General features: G+C 51.0%; 3 protein-coding genes across 3 annotated transcripts; all 3 read left to right on the forward strand.

Annotated features, from left to right (window-relative positions):
- Positions 1 to 615: 615 nt before the first annotated feature.
- PpBr36_11460 (uncharacterized protein) lies at positions 616 to 2,082 on the forward strand (the record flags this gene model as incomplete). The annotated part of the gene is made up of 1 exon (XM_029898560.1): positions 616 to 2,082. Exon 1 carries the CDS (start codon positions 712 to 714, stop codon positions 2,080 to 2,082), a length of 1,371 nt encoding a protein of 456 aa, XP_029743120.1. The 5' UTR covers positions 616 to 711.
- Positions 2,083 to 3,876: 1,794 nt separating this feature from the next.
- PpBr36_11461 (uncharacterized protein) lies at positions 3,877 to 4,111 on the forward strand (the record flags this gene model as incomplete). The annotated part of the gene is made up of 2 exons (XM_029898561.1): positions 3,877 to 4,036; positions 4,092 to 4,111. The coding sequence occupies 2 exons, from the start codon at positions 3,877 to 3,879 to the stop codon at positions 4,109 to 4,111; spliced, it is 180 nt and encodes a 59-aa protein (XP_029743121.1).
- An 11,458-nt stretch (positions 4,112 to 15,569) lies between these two features.
- PpBr36_11462 (uncharacterized protein) lies at positions 15,570 to 16,687 on the forward strand (the record flags this gene model as incomplete). Its single annotated transcript, XM_029898562.1, has 4 exons — positions 15,570 to 15,752; positions 15,808 to 15,912; positions 15,963 to 16,339; positions 16,390 to 16,687. Coding segments are annotated over 4 exons (963 nt in total), but the record flags the coding sequence as incomplete, so codon positions are not given.
- Positions 16,688 to 18,815: the final 2,128 nt, after the last annotated feature.

An 18,815-nucleotide genomic window follows, 5' to 3' on the forward strand; every position in this document is an offset into this window, starting at 1 on the left:
TTTTCGTTCATCATTTTCTGCAACTTGTCTTCACCCCATCTTCTGTTACCTAACCCTAACCCTAACCCTAACCCTAACCCTAACCCTAACCCTAAAAAAGACATCTCCGAAGAAGAAGCAGGGAAGACGATGACGACTTCAGCTTTTCTTTCTCAGTGTTCTAGAGATTTCCACAGTTATGACGCGGAAACCTATCCCCCAGTGTATGCAAGCTTGTCCTCATCGTGTAGACTTAAGATAGCAGTCTCTCTTATGAGAGAATGGGAACTCGGAACGTGGCACACGGCCGAACCCGGAGTCTTTCAACATTCCAGTGTCGATCTGCCAAAAGACATTGGATACATGTTAGCTGTCAATCACAAGTTTATTCTACATCAAGCCCCCTCACTGGATGACATAGACGAAGCCAAGTTCAAACTTCGGCGCTCGGTACGCAACCGTTGGTTCTTCCGAGACAAAACGAGCAGAGACTTTATTCCTAAGTTTCATGTCCCCAACAATAGATGGCAACCGCCCCCAGCATCTGACTGGATTGAACAAGGTCTACATGCAGCTGAGAGAGTGATCGATGCACACTGTGCTCGGGCCCTCACGAGCTCAGCTGTAAGACCCAGTTCCAAGCCTTTCAAGGCCTGGAAAACTGTTCAAGACTACCTTGCCCAGCATGAGCTACTAGCCAAGCTGACGGACAAGAACCTTGGCCTAGCGGTTATGCCACTACATTGGTACGACTCACAAATTTTACAGATGCTATCTGATGTCAGCACTTATGAACAAGTCACATCAATACCCACATCTGAGCTCGTCAAAGAAATGATCAGCCTCCTACCCTTTTGGAGACTTCCAAACCAATTGGACAAGTACATTCGAACACCCAAGAAGCTGGTGCTCCCTGAGTTCCATTGTATACCCAAGGTACACAAGGAACCATGGGCGCTCCGACCCATTGTACCTTCACATTCATGGGTCACAACATCAGTGTCCGAAGTACTAGATCATCTTCTTCAGCCCCTCCTCGAGCGCTTCCCCTGGGTTGTTGCATCTTCCAAAGATGTCATCCTACAAATCGAGAAGGTGCGAACTACAAATACAAAGCCTGTGGTGATTGCAACTGGAGACGTGACCTCCTTTTACACAAACATCCCACCCAAGGACTGCGCGAAAGTCATCGCCGGTGCCTGGAAACTTTATATGAGTAGCTCGACCATCCCAGCGTCTGCCATCCGCAAAATGGTAGATTTTGTCATGGTCAACAACTACTTTGGATACCGTGGCACAACGTTCAGGCAGAAGATGGGCCTAGCCATGGGCACGTCGTGCGCCCCAGTGCTGGCCAACATTTACGCTGCCTACTTCGAACGAAAAGCCAGGATTGTCAATCAAGATGGAGTGTTACTCTATGTTCGATACATTGACGACATCCTCTGCATATTGCAGGGTACCAAAGAAGAACAATCGGACTTTGTCGACAGGTTCCGCCTAGGAAACCTTACAGTCCGGTGGGACAGTTCACCGGTCCGGAATGAGTTCCTCGACATTGAGTTGCTGCGAATTCCTCATGAGAATCATCTCAGAGTCTGCCACACCAGACTCTTCCGAAAACCCATGAACCGTTTTCTCTACATTCCCTGGTCTTCAGCTCACCCCTTGCATGTCAAGAAAGGCTTTGTCAAAGCCGAGCTCACAAGATTTGCCATTCTTTGCTCTAGATACGAGTTCTTTGCAGAAGCCCGTATGGAATTTTATGGCAATCTCCGCCGGAGGGGATATCCGGTGGAGACACTGAGACAATGGTTCCTACAGATTCAATATGACGACAGAGCCCGTATCCTTCTTCCCAAACAGAAGATAGATAACGGCGCACCACTCATGTTGTCAGGCCATTACAACCCAGTGTGGGATTATGTAGATGTCAAGGAGGTGCTAGATGCAGCAAGATCGCTGTGGACAAAGGAAGAGCTGCCGGAGTCCCTCAAACAGCCGCTGATTCGAAGCCTCGGTCGAACAACAAGCCTCTTCGACTTGTTATCGACCTGGAACAAGACACTTTTGCTCCTTCCTTCGGAAGAGGGGCCAAGTTAGTAGGAAAGAAAAGCTAGCCGGCAACGTGCCCGAAGGGGGTGGGTCTCCCCGCTGCAAAGTGGCCTTTAAGAGAGACCTTGTTGGGTGACCCTGGACGGCACGTGAGGGAGTGGGATCACCCTTGTAAATGCCACCCGAGCTGGACGAGTACAAAAACTTGAGCCCACGCCTCTCGCCATGGGATTAGTTCTTCTTGCAGTTCACCGAAGAAGCCGACCAGAGACAGCCCTCGAAGGTACGGATTGGCAACCCGAGTTAAATGTCTGCCGGATGTTATTAGTCTTCTGACTCGGGGCCAAGCTCTTGAACTATGATTGCGGGCGATGCGTGCGTCCTCTCCGTCGCAGGAAGGCCTTCAAAAAGCCACTTGACTACTTAGCATTACTGGTTAGGTCTTTGACTGTCCGGATCGAACCCGGACCACTAACCACTAACCCTAACCTAACCACGTGACCTGTCGGCACGACTCTCCTCCGAGCGGGATGAAGTTCCTCCGTTGGCGCAAGCCAAGAGGTGGTTGGGCACATTACCCCTCATTAAAAGAGGGGCTGGGGATGCAAGTTAGCGCCGTCACTGTGACGACCCAGACAGCCGGTAACCAGTGATTGTTTGTCATTACTGACCGTGCACAGACGGGATCGTCTACAAAAACCGCGCTTTCTCCCGAATCAATGCTCACATTAGCCCTGATGAGCCACAACACAGGCGAAACGTTGAAGTTCTTCCTACCACGGAGACCAGCGTCGGCAAAGTGTTTTTCGTTCATCATTTTCTGCAACTTGTCTTCACCCCATCTTCTGTTACCTAACCCTAACCCTAACCCTAACCCTAACCCTAAGGCGCACATCAACAGCGAAAGTTCAACATTAAACTTCGGCGCATGTGACACCGGCAATATTTGTGCCTAAGGTAAACAAAAACATCGAAATTGAAGTTAGTCTATAGGATGGTGGATCCATCCGATACTATGGTTTGTTGTCATAGAACGAAAATAAAATCTTGCAGCCGTATTAACCAAAACTTACACTAGTTACACTATTTAGGTCGCAGACATCGTTGCTGCAAACAACTGCCAACAGTTAGGAACTCCTCTATCTCTCACCAAACCAAAACAGAGCTCCGTTCTCAGAAAGTCCATCATTATCACGTAATACTTTTTGTTTCTTTGTCGTTTGCTACCCTTTCTTTTCCTGTATCCTGCTGCTAACTCCATTCATTTGCTCCTTGTTAGTTCCCCCTATGGCTCCGAATGGTACAGATAGTCTCGATTCAGAAGTTAGGCATTCCTGTCCTCCCTTTGGTTGGAGTCGGGCTCCTCTTTGCGTTATTGTCGGTTACAGTCCTGATCATTATTGGCTGCCAGCCGCCCTTTGTTATTCGTATTTCTATTTTTGGGTGTCGCGGGATGAAGGCATTTCAATTTAAATCTTTTGCGGCATTACATGTTAAATTTACTCATAATGCAAGCATATAAATGTGTATTAATAGTCGAACGACTGCTTTTCTTTTGTTTACGCGATGAATTATTGAAGGTTCTATTATTATGCAGGAAAGTATTTTGAATAATTAACTTGTAATTAGGTGAATGCAAGTAAAAGTGAAGGTCACGGTTTGAAGAGGGGGCGGATAATATAAATGGCCCTCGTAAAATCCAATTCCAATTTATTCAACTGCCACTCTGCACACATCAACAGTCTTTCAATTTTCGCCTTCCCATTTTTAAACATACTTTTTAACATTTTACAGACTCTTCTTTAACTTTGTTTGCAAAAGACATTATTTTGAAAAGTCAATATGCGTGTTACCACTTTTAACACATTCCTTCTCACTTTGGGAACTGTCGCTGTCGTCAATGCCGAAACGGGCAACAAATATATAGAAAAACGCGCTATCGACCTAAGTCGAGAGCGAGACCCTAACTTTTTCGACCACCCTGGTATTCCTGTACCCGAATGTTTTTGGTTTATGTTTAAAAACAACGTACGTCAAGATGCTGGAACCTGTTACAGCTCTTGGAAAATGGACATGAAAGTTGGTCCAAACTGGGTCCATATTAAATCAGACGATAATTGCAATTTGTCGGGCGACTTCCCTCCAGGTTGGATTGTTTTGGGGAAAAAAAGGCCCGGCTTTTAAATTAAAAGGAAATCACAGTTAAGGCAACGTAGGGAGGTTTGACGAGGTTTACGCTTGGTTGACGGCTCATAAGATAATGCATGGGCGCCTTGCTTATAAAGAAATTCGGTAAAATCCATTATTTTAAAACCTAGTTAGAACAATGGAATTATTACGAAAGCGCTGCTACAAAAATAAAACTGCAACATGCGAGATTTTAACATAACAGCCCCGCAGCCTCACTATTGCAAGTGCAGCGGCAATTAGAAAATCAGAAATACTAACAAATCAAAAATTTTCACCCTGGGCACCACTCGACGGCCCGCGCCCGCGCGCGGCGGCGGGGCGGTGGACCGCACCCCTATTGGACGCCGTCCCCCTGTTAAAATCCAGACGCAAATGGTCCTTTTACTGTTTCCGACCTACGACCTATATCAACCCCGTAAAGTACATTACAGGAAAAAATATAGGAGCTGAATGTTATTTTGGGGGCAAACAAGCATAAATTCGTCGGTGACGTGTGATCCCTGGCCGTCGAGAACTAATAAACGCTTTTCAGGAGTTAAAGGTTGGTGTTACGGAGTGGCGTGCCTGGGCGACTGCCAACCGTGACTAGCTCCACCTCACGTGACAAGGCGCCAGGGTGAGTTTGTTATTTGTTCGCTTAGGCGCGTGTACGCGATTGGCACTGCGTGCCTTTCTTCTTCCTTTACACTTAGCTTTAGATCTTCGAGTAGAATCGCCCCTATATTGCAGCCTTGTCTCATTGGGATCGCTTTCGTGACACCTTACGTGTTATCCATTGTCCGGGATTTATGTAATAGGTACGAATTCGTAATATAACAGATTTGAAAAACATTCACCTTTCAAAGTTTAAATATTCGCAGTCCCAAAAGAATTTTTTTGATGGAGTTAAAACTAAAAACAACAAACTATTTTTGTTTTTATTTACCAGGAGTTTTACTGGCCCTCAATAACGTTTTCACACCCGTTGAAGCAAAATTGTCCTTTTAACGGCTTTTAAACAAAAAGTTGACCCTTCCGTTTTGGGATGGAGATCGGGGCAAACAAAACAATAAGTTTTGGGAAATGGCAAAATTATTGTTGGTCGTCCGGCTGAAAAGGTCTTTGATAAGCTTTAAAGCCAGGTAAAGGCGGAGGGAATGTGGTTGATTCAAATGGACCAGCCACTTTTTCTTTAGGCTTTTTCTCGTCCGGCTGAAAAGGTCTTTGATAAGCTTTAAAGCCAGGTAAAGGCGGAGGGAATGTGGTTGATTCAAATGGACCAGCGACTTTTTCTTTAGACTTTGTCTTTCCAGGTCGATAAGGTGGTTCATACTGGTTGGAGGACGGGGCAGCTATAACAGCCGACGCAAACGTCAAAAGAACAGCGAGAAAAGTGGATGAAGCGCGCATTGTATTTGTTTGATGTAGTAGTAGTAGTAGTAGTAGTAGTATTAGTTAACGCCGGGCTCGGCCCGGCTTGTTAGCCGGCCGTTAGCAACCTCCCGAGGGGTATCTCGGCGCGCGTTCTATCTTCTTTATTTACACAGGGGGAAAACAAGGAGGGCAGAGGCGGATCGTGCCTGACCGGGTTCGGGCCCGGTCCTGCTTAGGGGGTTAGTTCACTGACGCGACCCCGTGCCTAAGGTGCACGGAGGGTTCGTCTGACGGCTTGTGCCGTGAAGTGTGGGTGAAAAGGCAGTAAGTCTATTCCTCGTCAGAGTTCGAGTCGTTTACGATCGGTGTCCCTAGGCGTAAAGTGCGTTCGTGGCGCGCGGGGCGCTGGCGGGCCGCTCTGGGGCGGGCGCTGAAGTAGTTGGTGGCTATCGAAAACGCCTCAAAGCTTTTCGGTTGCCCGAGGCTTGTCTGGAAGAATTTGCGGCGTTGGGCGCGGTCTGGCGGCCCGACCGGCCGCTCGTTGTCAGGCCACGGCCAGTTTCTCCACACCGCCCGCGAAAAGCGGCAGTGCACCGGGTGTTCAGGGGAGGTCCGCTTCCAGCACCAGGCACACGAGGTGTTTGCATCCTGGTGGTTGAAACGGTCATGGTAGGCTTTGAAATCGCCGTGGCCGGTCCTCATGGCCAAGTAATGGCCCAGTAGGGGTCTTGGCAAACGCAGTTCCTCGGGCTCCTTTCTCGGTGTGTATTGGAATTTCCATTCCCTATATGCGGGGGACCGTTCACAAAGTTCTTTACGCCACCAGTCCTTCTCTATATTCGAAAGAATGGCTCTGAGGACCGTGCCGGCACCGCTATACGTGGTTTGCTAAGCCCTCGGGTCTGGGTCCGGCGGTCCGGCAAAGCCGGCCTTGGCCAGCTCGTTAGCCCGGTCGTTTCCCGGGATTCCCTGGTGCCCAGGGCACCAACGGACCCGAACCTCGGTACCTTGTTTTCGGAGTAGATCGACAAGGTCATGGAACTCCAAAAAGGCCCATTGGGACGAACGCGGCGCGTCGCCTCTAAGACCCCAAATAACCGAGGTGCTGTCCACACAAATCCAGATCCGGGCGCCTGGCTGGGCCTTGGCTGCCGCCTGTAGCCCTCTTAGGGCGCCAATCGCCTCGGCGTCGAAAACGTGGCTTTCCGGCGTAATAAATGCGGAGCCTGCGGCAAATTCCAGGCCCGCCCTAAAAGCGGCCCATCCGTACCCTATTTGGACGCAGTTATTTTCGTGTTTTTCCGAACCATCCGTATATACCACGATATCGTCAGGTGATACCATGTCCAGCCATTCGATAAAGCGGCGGGCCGCTTCCTCTTTTGGGACTCCTCCGGTGGGGTCAGTGCGAGAATCCGGGGCATTGCGAGGTGCGCGCAACTCTAGTCTCCGGATCCGCGGGAGAAGTTGTGCAGCCGTTTGCAGGGTCGTGGCCGAATGGCCCGAGTTGCGGGCACGAGGTGTTTCACGCAGGCGGCTGACAAGGGGGTGCCCCTTGTCCGCGAGCCTTAGTCGGGCGCCGTATTTCAGGCGGGTGTAGGCCAGCGCGACGCGGGCCGAGGGTAGTCCTGCGTCCCTGAGAACAGTGGACGAGGGGGTGGTTTTATACGCCGGGAGGATTGCCCGTGCCGCTAAAACCAGCGGTTTGTTCAATGCTTTGAGAAGTCCTCTTTGTTTGTGCGCTGGGTTGTACCATGCCTCGGCTGCGTAGGTGGCCGAGGAACCCACGCATGCCACCGCTGCCTTGCGAAGTGCAGCCGCAGGCGGTCCGTATTTTACTGCCCCAAAGCTCTTGAGGTGGGCAGCGACCGCCATTGCTTTGGCAGCCCTTTCGGCCACGTGGCGGCGCCCGTCTAGCCGTCGGCTGAACCAAAAACCAAGCCAACGCATGCCCGGGTAGCGCTCGGCCCCGGAGGCGCTTTGTCCGCGTCGACCGCCCGGTAGTTGGACCGGGGTAACCGTTCTACCATTAATCCGGATTTCCGGGTTGCGACCGTGCCTTTTCTTAGTGATATGGATCACCTCTGTCTTTTCCGCTGCAAAATGGATCTTCTCTTCCGCCGCAATTTCGTGCATATCCCGGAGTTTATCTTCCAGCCAACGTACGTTCTCCTCCAACGAGGGTGACGATTTCCATGTAAGCACGTCGTCTGCGTATGCCAGCCGCCACTTCGCACCGTTTTTTGACGAGGTACGCCAAATATAGCATATATAGGATCGGGGAAAGGGGAGACCCTTGCGGGGTGCCGCACTCAAGCCGCCTAAAGCCCGTGGTCGTACCCTCCAGCCGGACTCGGGCCTGGCGGCCGCTTAAAAAATTAATTACGAACCTAAGGAGCATTTTACTAAACCCGAGGCTCCGCATTTTCCGTATTAATCGCCCATGGAGGAGGGCGTCGAAGGCGCCTTGGACGTCGCATGCGACAAGGGTAACTTCCTCCCCGCGAGCTAAAGCCTGCTCGATATCGTGGGCGAGGGCACAAACCAGATCCGTCGCCGATCGCTTGGGTAGGGCACCGCCGTGGGTGCAGCTAAGGAGCCCGTTGTCGTGTATGGCCCAAGCTATCCGGCGTGCAACGAGCCTCTCGAGGCCTTTTCCGATGCAGGAAAGGAGGGCTATAGGCCGCCAAGATCGAACGCTGCTCCGGTCTTTCTTCCCCGTTTTCGGTAGCATCGCGACTTCGGCCTTCTTCCAAGGCGCTGGGAAATGTCCGAGTTCCAGGCAACGTTGGTAGAGCCTGCGCACCGGCTCGGCCAACGAAGCCCATCCGGCTTTGAGTAGCCGGACGGTCATTCCGTCGATGCCCGGGGACGTGCTCGTAACCCCAATGCAGGAGCGCTCCGCCTTTTCCGCACTAACCTGGGTGTCCCAAGGGATTTTAGCCTCGTCCGCCGACCAGGCCTCCAAGGGGTCTCCCTGCAGGTCATCCTCCGCCGAAAATCGGCCAAGCACCTCCCGTTGCAGTGCTTCCGCTTTTGCTAAAGGCTCGCTCACTTGCTCGCCGTTAATAACCAGCGGCGGGGACCGGAGGCGTGGTCCGGCTCCCAGCCAGCCCACCATGTTCCACAAATCCTTATCGTCGCGCAGTTGGTCAATCCGGTGCCTCCAGTACTCCCGCTTCGCGGCCCGCACCCCTTTCGTGTAAGCTTTCTCCTCGGCAGAGGCGTTTGCCCTATTTACAGCGCTCCGCTTAACCCGCTGAAATTCGGCCCAAAGCCGTTGGCAGTTTTCGGTCCACCAGGGAGCCGAGCTGCCCCTTTTTCCCGCCGGCGTACCCACGACCCACGTCACTTGCTCCCATAAAGTTGTAAATTCAGCTACCCACGCGTCCAATGCGTAGCCATCGGCCGCGGATCCCGGGTCCGGCATATCTTGCATGCCAAAAGCAAGTAGCTCCGCGAACTTTGGTAGCCGGTCGTCCCTAACTGAGACGTTGACCGCCTCCGGGCGGGGGACGCCGCGCGTCCGCAGCGTGGTATAAAGAGATTCGTGGTCGGAGCCTGTGTAAAGACTGCTGTCAACCACAGTTACCGTGCTGGGGAGGTTGGAAAAAACCATATCCAGTAAACCCCCGTCGCGGTGGGTGGGCACGCCGATATTTCCTGTAAAATGCATGCCCTGGGCTTGCGCCCATGCCGTCAGTTGATCCCCTCCGCGTGCGTCTGTGCGGCCTGGCTGGTATGCAGCAGCCGCTACGTTAAAATCGCCGCCTATCACCGTGGGTCCATTTGGCACGGTATTGCATACCATTTCCAGCGCGGCCTCAGTACCCGGAGCCCTATATACGTTAATAAACAATATTCCGTTAATTTCGAGCCAAAGTACGTCCCGCGTATTTTGGCCCTGCGGTAACCGTCGTTGTGCGGCCCCTAGGGCTGCCCCCTTCTTGACGTAGGTGAGCACCCGGGGCCGGAGCCCAGTCATGGCTTCGTAAGTGCTCGCGTGCCATTCGTCCACTGGCGCAAAGACATCATAGCCCGGGTGCGTTTGTGTAGTCGTCTTTAGCCCGCACCATGGCTCTTGGACGTTAACCAGGTCCACTTCTCTCTGGTGGCATAACTCCAACNGTATAAAGGGATTTTAGCCTCGTCCGGCGACCAGGCCTCCAAGGGGTCTCCCTGCAGGTCATCCTCCGCCGAAAATCGGCCAAGCACCTCCCGTTGCAGTGCTTCCGCTTTTGCTAAAGGCTCGCTCACTTGCTCGCCGTTAATAACCAGCGGCGGGGACCGGAGGCGTGGTCCGGCTCCCAGCCAGCCCACCATGTTCCACAAATCCTTATCGTCGCGCAGTTGGTCAATCCGGTGCCTCCAGTACTCCCGCTTCGCGGCCCGCACCCCTTTCGTGTAAGCTTTCTCCTCGGCAGAGGCGTTTGCCCTATTTACAGCGCTCCGCTTAACCCGCTGAAATTCGGCCCAAAGCCGTTGGCAGTTTTCGGTCCACCAGGGAGCCGAGCTGCCCCTTTTTCCCGCCGGCGTACCCACGACCCACGTCACTTGCTCCCATAAAGTTGTAAATTCAGCTACCCACGCGTCCAATGCGTAGCCATCGGCCGCGGATCCCGGGTCCGGCATATCTTGCAAGCCAAAAGCAAGTAGCTCCGCGAACTTTGGTAGCCGGTCGTCCCTAACCGAAACGTTGACCGCCTCCGGGCGGGGGACGCCGCGCGTCCGCAGCGTGGTATAAAGAGATTCGTGGTCGGAGCCTGTGTAAAGACTGCTGTCAACTACAGTTATTGTGCTGGGGAGGTTGGAAAAAACCATATCCAATAAACCCCCGTCGCGGTGGGTGGGCACGCCGATATTTCCTGTAAAATGCATGCCCTGGGCTTGCGCCCATGCCGTCAGTTGATCCCCTCCGCGTGCGTCTGTGCGGCCTGGCTGGTATGCAGCAGCCGTTACGTAAAATTCGCCGCCTATCACCGTGGGTCCATTTGGCACGGTATTGCATACCATTTCCAGCGCGGCCTCAGTACCCGGAGCCCTATATACGTTAATAAACAATATTCCGTTAATTTCGAGCCAAAGTACGTCCCGCGTATTTTGGCCCTGCGGTAACCGTCGTTGTGCGGCCCCTAGGGCTGCCCCCTTCTTGACGTAGGTGAGCACCCGGGGCCGGAGCCCAGTCATGGCTTCGTAAGTGCTCGCGTGCCATTCGTCCACTGGCGCAAAGACATCATAGCCCGGGTGCGTTTGTGTAGTCGTCTTTAGCCCGCACCATGGCTCTTGGACGTTAACCAGGTCCACTTCTCTCTGGTGGCATAACTCCAACAGGCTCAGATGCACACCCATCCTTTTGCCTACGTTGGCCCAAACTACGTCGAGGCGTTCCCGCTGCATGTTGCCGAGCGAGTATTTCGTCATATCAATCGATGGGTTGCTTCCAAGTCTATCACATCAGCGGGGCAAGGTTCGGCAGCCGCTGCGTCCTCCTCCATTTCGGCTGCCCAAACGATTTCGTCGTGCACGCGTTCCTGTTCAGCCTGCAGGAAGTTGCGGATGTCCGCCCCTGCCGCCTCGCATGGCCGCGCTCTTTTATTTGAAATGCTCGATCGGGAGCTCGAGGTTTGCGAATGCTGCGATGAGGTGTTTAGGACCGGGATTGCAGGTGCTGGCTCTCGGCGGGCCGCCTCAGCCCGGTCGTTGATAATCGCGGCACGGTTGGCACGTCCGATTCTGCGGATCCCCTTTAGTTTACGCTGTGAAGGTCGTTCAAGCTTCCCATTTACCACCAAAGGTCGGGCAGGGCAGTTCTCATGTCCGGATGGGAAATGGCCGTGGCAATTGACGCATTTGGGGGCTGCCTTGCACGGCTCTTCCTCTGTCGCATGTTTTGCTTCACCACATATGCCGCAACGCGCTTGCCGTACGCAGCGACGTATTTCGCAATATCCCTGGCAACCGTCGTGGTGGTGTGTAATTTTGCGTGATTTTTCAACCTTCCGCGCACGTTTCGACACTCCAAAAAGCTGAAAGGGCTTTACGGGTTGAACGAAGGACACTATCCACGTGCCCTCAGCCGTATGTGGGTCGTAACCATGTTTGGAAATATGCCAGTTGACTGGCTGCTGGCCTGCTGCCACGGTAATCTCCTCCTGGATTACCTCATGTACGTCCTTTCTTCCGTCCAGGCAATTGAGCGTTCGGGGCACTCCAGAGACGGTGTATGTGTGCCAGGTTGTCGGGACAGTGACTTCCCGCGCGTCCAATGCGTCCATAATGGCCTTGACCGCGCTGGGGTTGAGGAGTTTTTGCCGTGTTTCCTCAGAGGCCACCGTAACACCCCAGCCCGTGGGGGTACGCTTGGCGTTTGGGATTTCACTGTGTGGCACCGAGACCAATTCGGCCAGTTTGGTCGTTACCGCGTATGGCTCCCTCGTCACCATCCGCAATTTGTCATTTACGCGGATCAGGATGCGGTTGGACGGTTGTTCTGTCAAACGCTTCAGGGCTTGGGAGCGGTTCCGGCCCGATTGGAAGGGAGCTGCGGAACTGTCAGGTACATTGCCGGGCGTCGTACGTATCGGGTACGAACGCGTGACCGGGGTTAATATTCGCGTTGGGGCCGCCGCTGGTGGCGTGGCGGCTCGCTCGGCCCATGTGACCGATTTGTTAGTGGGCGTGCCTTTGCCTTTAGAGGCCGACGACGCCGTGCCCGTCCTTGTAATTAAGATGCTGCGCCTTTCGCTGGAACTGGTCGGCGAACGCGACGGGGAGCGCGAACGCTCTTTTTCAGGGAGGGTGCGACTGAGGAACCAGCCGCTGATCACATCATCAAGTTCGAGAACAATTCTCCTAAGCGCGGCGTCCTCCGGGGCCTGTAAGCTTTCGAGCTTGGCTGCAAAAACCTCTTCGAGCCAGCTGCCGACTGTTTCCACGGTTTCCAGCTCCTGCTGCAGTGTTTTGATGGCCAGGGCCGGGAGGCTGGAGTACCTTCCGCGGCCGGCCGGCTCAGGCGCATTAGCGGTGCGCGTGTCGAGAGATACGTGTTCCGACTCGGCCTGGCCCGGCGGCAATGCCTGCGGCGTGCTCTGCGGGCGCGCGCGGCGGTTTGAGACCTCTGGTGAGGCCATGACGACCGGCGCCCGGAGGGCGAAAATTCTTCAGCTGTTAAGCTTATTGGTGTGTTTGGGTGTGAATCGCTAACAAAGGTGGGTCTGACCCATGAATGGTGGAGGATGCTTGTTTTCTTCCACCAGAACGTAAAGAGGTCGTTCAATCGTAATCGAGGCATCAGCGAAGCCAAGATATCCGCCCCGTTCGCTCAGACAAACTCACTTAACTGGTGATGAAGCCAGGCGAAAACGGCGGGCCCGTAAAGAATGTCAGAGGACAAATACTTCCACCTTATCATATCAATTGTAGTGTAGTCTTAACCCATGTAGCCTAAAATTAAACTTGTAAAAATTTAGAGCTCCATAAAATCCAAGCTTAGGGATCGAAGAGGGATCTATAGCCAACCCGCAGCAAGGAGCATCGTTGCTTAGCAAGCATAATAGCTAGGGTCAGTCCGCATGGTAGATCTGTCCGCAAGCTTGAGAAATTGATCAAGTAGCCGTATAAGTCTTTCAAACCAATGTGGAAGCGAAAAAGCGGGACGTCACCACGAATATTAAAGATGCGACTGGCCCGACCTACCGACAGCAACAGATGCCCTCTTTTCGACTTCAATGAGATATATCCTTAAGGAAATCAATGTAGGCCCCTCAGTATAGCATGATACCAGGTCGGCAAGGGCGCTGATCCAAGTAGACCAGTTGGAGAGTATTGTTTAAACCACAAGTAGTATGCCTTCGGGGACTGCGCTGGAAAGGACCAAATGTGAGAAAGAGAAAGCGGCAGGGAAATTTCAAATGAAACACTAGGAGTAGTTATTGCATACGTGGATACTACATCGGTTTGTTGACACAGGGCTATTGTCTCAGGTTGGTTGGGTCACACAGCGTCGAAAAGCCAGTGGCCAAAGTATGAAATCCAAACGGCAAAATCAAATACAGCTTTGAAGATCATACTTTACAATTTACCACTCTCGGTATCTTGAGAAGGCCATCTCTTTAGTCCCTATTCTCTGTTTGAAACTACGTTGCATTTGCGTATATATTACTTATCGATAGTCCACAGGGGGTAGGTCCCTATGTTATTGGAGGCTATGGGCACTCCCATTCCTATCATAATCTATTACTATGCCGCTGGGCCAGAGTTCCTTAGAGCTTGGCTTGCATCAACAAATTTTGATTAAAGAAGCAATTTTTGAAGCTTCATCGCCTGCTGCACTTTTCGGTTATCCAGATCAGATTTGGGCTAGGCAGGTTTTTAAACAGTCTCAAATAAAGGGTGCACATATTCAGCGCCTGTAAAGGATTTATCTGTAGTAATATGATTTTCTTTTCTTTAACTCGCCCCAACCGTTTCACCTACGTAGGCATCTGAAATTTCGAAGATTTCAACTGTAACACACAATGCCTCCCAAGATTCAAGTTCCATCTCCTGATTTAACTGACCTCTATGTTGCTGGTCTGGGGGGCAGCACCTCCGTTTCAGCACAGCAACCCGACGAAGAGGTAGCGTCCCTAAGACGAGAACTGGCATACTATAGAAATTTGCACAAAATATCATCGTCGGTTTTTTCGTCGCTACGAATTCACACTAATGCACTCTTGGCCCTTCTGGATGATTGGGATAAAATAATACAGGAGACTGAAAGCAACTGCAGCTCCTGGACGATGATTCTGCCTCGTGGCACGTCAGATACTCACTAGGAAGTTTTAGCTTGTTTGTACTGATTAATGCTCGATATTATCGTAATGCTATACTACTGGACATGGAAGTCTACTTGGTCTCTATGTGTTAATAAAGCTATGTACCCATTTCCAGGGCCTGGAAACTAGTTTAGGCCTGCCGACTAACCGAATACATGCCGCTCGAGGATCCTTGCTGTGGTTGTGATAATAGTTGTTTTGTAGGTCGATCTTTGGGATGATCATTTAGTTGACGACAGAAGAGATGGGTAGCTAGGGAGGGGAAAGGTTTATGGTCTGGCCAAGGGTTGATCGGACCTCAACCCTGAACACTGTGTGGTCGCCTACAAGGAGCTGCAACAGAAGTACACTTGATGACATGACATGACAAGAGCTGAGGTTTGTAACTGTTGACTTTCAAGATATTGCACACGAGCCTCCTTCGTCTCATGTGCGCTTCTTCTGTGAACGAAAATTCGATGTCACTGGGGATGCGTAAGATCGAAGGGAAGTGAGTGGGCTGGTTGGATTGCATAATTTCTCATCTTGCCATCTGTCCAGACTTTGACAAGTAACTAAATGCCAGTATACATTATGACAGAATGGAGACGACAAAGTCCAGAAACAGCCAAATCTTTAGTTCATGTTGCTGCTTTCATGAGTCAATTACGGATTCAATGGACAGCTACGTATTGGATGCCATACATCAGTGGTCTTCATAAGCCGAAAGCTGCCGAGTCATAGAATCTATCTGTCTCACCACCTTAAATTCGCACCCTTGACGTCTTGACGGTACTGCCTTAGCGGCGGCAACTATGAGGAACTAGGCGAATCAAACAAGATCAGTCACCAAAGTCATGAAAATCCTGCTTGTCTTAGCCCTTTTCATTACTCATAGTGTCACAGGCCTCTCAATAACGGACTTACTTGAAAACATACCACTTTGTGCTGTAAGTGTCAAGCTTATGGTGGGAAAAAAACTCTCATATTGACTCTACAGTATCCATGCCTATCCGAGGCTCTTGCATCGCATGCTTGTCACGACGAGTTAGAGAAGTGCATTTGTTCGAACTTCGATCTTCAAGCTCAGTTATCAGTTTGTGCTCAGAGGTTGTGTTCATTCGAAGACCAACTGGGTAAGTCAACCGGTCCACCAGATACGAATAAGAAGGCGATGATCCTAACTCGACGATAGTCGCCGTTGCCGTTGAGGCCGATCTTTGTGCTGCATACCCGAAGCCATCAAGAACATCGGAAGTGCAAAACACGGTTGCCATTGGCTCTGCCCTGCTGTTCCCCGTGGTCGCATTAAGGATATACTCGAGGAAGAGGCAAGGAGGAAGGCTCTGGCGAGATGAGTACGCTGCACTCACGAGCATGGTATTTCTTTCACTGATTACGGAAAACCATTGACTGAAGCTGATTGAACACATAGGTTCTCTTGGTGGTATTAGCAGGCATTGACCTTTATATCGCCCAGCTAGGTTTTGGAATGCACTATTGGACAATTCCAATCGGAAACGGACATTTAATCCTCAAGGTACACTTCTCTCCCCGTTTCACAATCATGATTCAGCTAATCCCCTACAGTATTTCTATATCGGATCGATCGTCTACATCGTTCTCCAGACCATCAGCAAAGTTTCTTTCTTACTTCTCCTCGGTCAAGTCTTCCCCGGGCGACGGCTGCAAAAATGTGTACAGCTGCTATACGTCGTTCTCGCCTCTCACGGTTGCATCTATTCAGTGCTGTTTGCACTTCAATGCCTTCCGGTGGAGTCAATCTGGGACCGCCATATCAGAAGCTCGAAATGCTTGGATATCGTCGCCATAGCTTATAGCAATGGAGCGTTGAGTATACTGGAGGATATAGCTATACTAATCCTGCCCTTTCCAGAAGTTTGGCGCCTGAACATGGGTCGTCGACATCGTGTAGCATTACTTTTGCTATTCAGTGTTGGCTTGTTGTATGAGGCTCCGCCATCTCAAGTTGTTAACATTACTAACTGCTTATTAGTGCATGCATTACTTCAATGGTTCGCATGAACTTCGTGGTTCAGTATACCGTCACGCTAGATTCTACATGGGACAATGTGGATATAGTTATCTGGTCGTTCATCGAGCAGATAACTGTGGTTTTCTGTGCTAGCTTACCAGCGCTCCGGCAGCTTCTGGGCCCCTTCTCATCAAACAAAGTCAAAAGTTCGAGCCTGCCTGCAGGTGGCATAACCGTCACTCAGGAGGTGGTGGTTAACCATGAGCCAAAGGCTGGCCATCAAGACACGAAGACAAGTCAGGACATATGGTGGCATTAGATTAAAACTGGTCCTAGAGCTATGTGAGGTCCCCTGCAGCGATTGGTTGCATGTCAAAGGACAAAGACGGATGAGTCTATTTTCTAGGCTGGAGCTCAAATTTGCGCTAGGATTAAGTCTCCCCACAAATGCCAGGGCTATATTTTGTTTCGGTAGGAGTATTTGCAGTCGCAATACCGAGGGAACGAAGAAATGTACAAAGAAGAGAAGTGAAAAATCTCCGAGTCTCGGTTGACAAAGCCTTTTTGGTGTCTGGAGTGGCTTAGGCATTGTGGTTTCGCATTTACTCTTCGCCATTTCGAAGAGTGCAGCGATGGAAGGTAACCGAGCAGTAACTGTATTCGGGGCAGCAAGGCGGAGATGTGGGAGGGGCTATGGCTGCCTAGAACTGCGATTGTGCGGATGACATACCATATGCCGAATCACTGGGAAAATTTTAGCTAAACTTTTGTCACTGACGCTGCGGCAGCAACAATCTTCCGTCGACAATGAACGACATAGTAGCATTCTTCCCTTTCACCTTTGCTGGTGCTTGAGTTTGGGCTTCTCCATTAAATTCTAAACCAAGGCGGGAGAAGTGGCAGTAGTTTGGGCGCCCAAGACCCGAATACGCTTGCATGTATATCTCCAGAATAGATCATGAATCTCTTCGAAAATAAGCCCCAGGCATAACGTTGGCCACCCCCTGATGGGCCCCTAAAATATCTACTCCGCCACTTTCACCTCGTATCGTTTTTTATAAGTATCTCCACGAACTTTTCACTTTTGGAGTCAATTTCTGCACAATCTTTTTCTTAAGCTCCCAATGAAACAATATACTGAAAATCAGCTTCTTACCGCTATTTCTGACATAGAAAATGGCCAATCAATCCACAAAAGCTCCCGAAAATGGGGCATCCCAGATCTACACTTCAACATCGATTAAAAGGTTCACAATCTTATAAACAAGCTCAAAAACCGTTCCAAAAGCTTTCGCCGGAGCAGGAAAAACATTTAGCTGATTGGGTATTAGCCCAAGCCGCTTTAGGGCTACCGCCAACGCATCAGGAATTACGTTTTTTTGCGGAACGAATCCTTCAAGCTTCTGGAGAAACAGAGGGCCTTGGAAAACGTTGGATAGCCCGGTTTTTGGCTCGTTATCCAGTCCTCAAAACCCAAAGGCCCCGTCGAATAGACAACGCCCGGGTTGATGGCGCTACTACGGAGGTAATTAAATCTTGGTGGCTTTATATCACCAATCCCGTTATTAACGATATCAAACCGGCAAATAGGTGGAATATGGACGAAATCGGTATAAAGGAAAGTAAAAGATCTAATGGCCTGGTATTAGGCCTTAATAAAATCCGGCCGTTGCAACGAAAAGAGCCCGGAACGCGGGGCTGGACGAGCATAATCGAATGTATATCAGCCATGGGGGTTGCTATACCTCCCCTCGTTATATTTAAAGGGAAAGACGTACAGCAACTGTTCATAGACCTCGCCTACGCGTAGGGATTCGGGGTTGAGACAATGTAACTAGTCACCATCGTCACAGGACATAAGACAACACGGCTTCTCGAGCAAGTCGAAAATCGCGTTAGACGACTGGACTCAGGCCGGAGATCTAGGAGAGGAGGCGCATTGAAAATAGCGTTTTGCAGTGGAATTATCGTACGCATACATCCGTTTCAACCGAAGAACGGCATTTTGAGTATTTGGCTGACCATTATAATAGGGCGCAAGATCACAGAGAGGAACGACCTGGGTTTGCATAATCTTAAGTACGCTAGGAACGATCAGCAAAGCCCTGAGGCGTGTGAGGTAGATTCATCGCGAGCTCCGCACTCGGTGATCCAAAGCAGCACCGGTAGTTCCCCGGCTGGACCCCGCAGGAGCTTCACAACACAGGATAGTCACATCACCCACCCCGAGGCCGCGACGGACGCATTTCAAGTTGCCATAACAGGCTCGCAAATCGAAGCAGATACGTTGCCGTACAACAAAAGCGAAAAAGCCTCGAATGGATAGTAGGTGGAATCCTTCCATATAATTCAAAAACCCTCTTTGAGACTAAATAACTCTCAGTGTAGCATTCCATCCCCGAACCACCCACCGATTTGTATGTGGTCGCGGTATCAATATTGTCATT

The sequence above is a fragment of the Pyricularia pennisetigena genome (assembly GCF_004337985.1).
Source record: "Pyricularia pennisetigena strain Br36 chromosome Unknown Pyricularia_pennisetigena_Br36_Scf_31, whole genome shotgun sequence".
NCBI classification, from domain to species: Eukaryota; Fungi; Ascomycota; class Sordariomycetes; order Magnaporthales; family Pyriculariaceae; genus Pyricularia; species Pyricularia pennisetigena.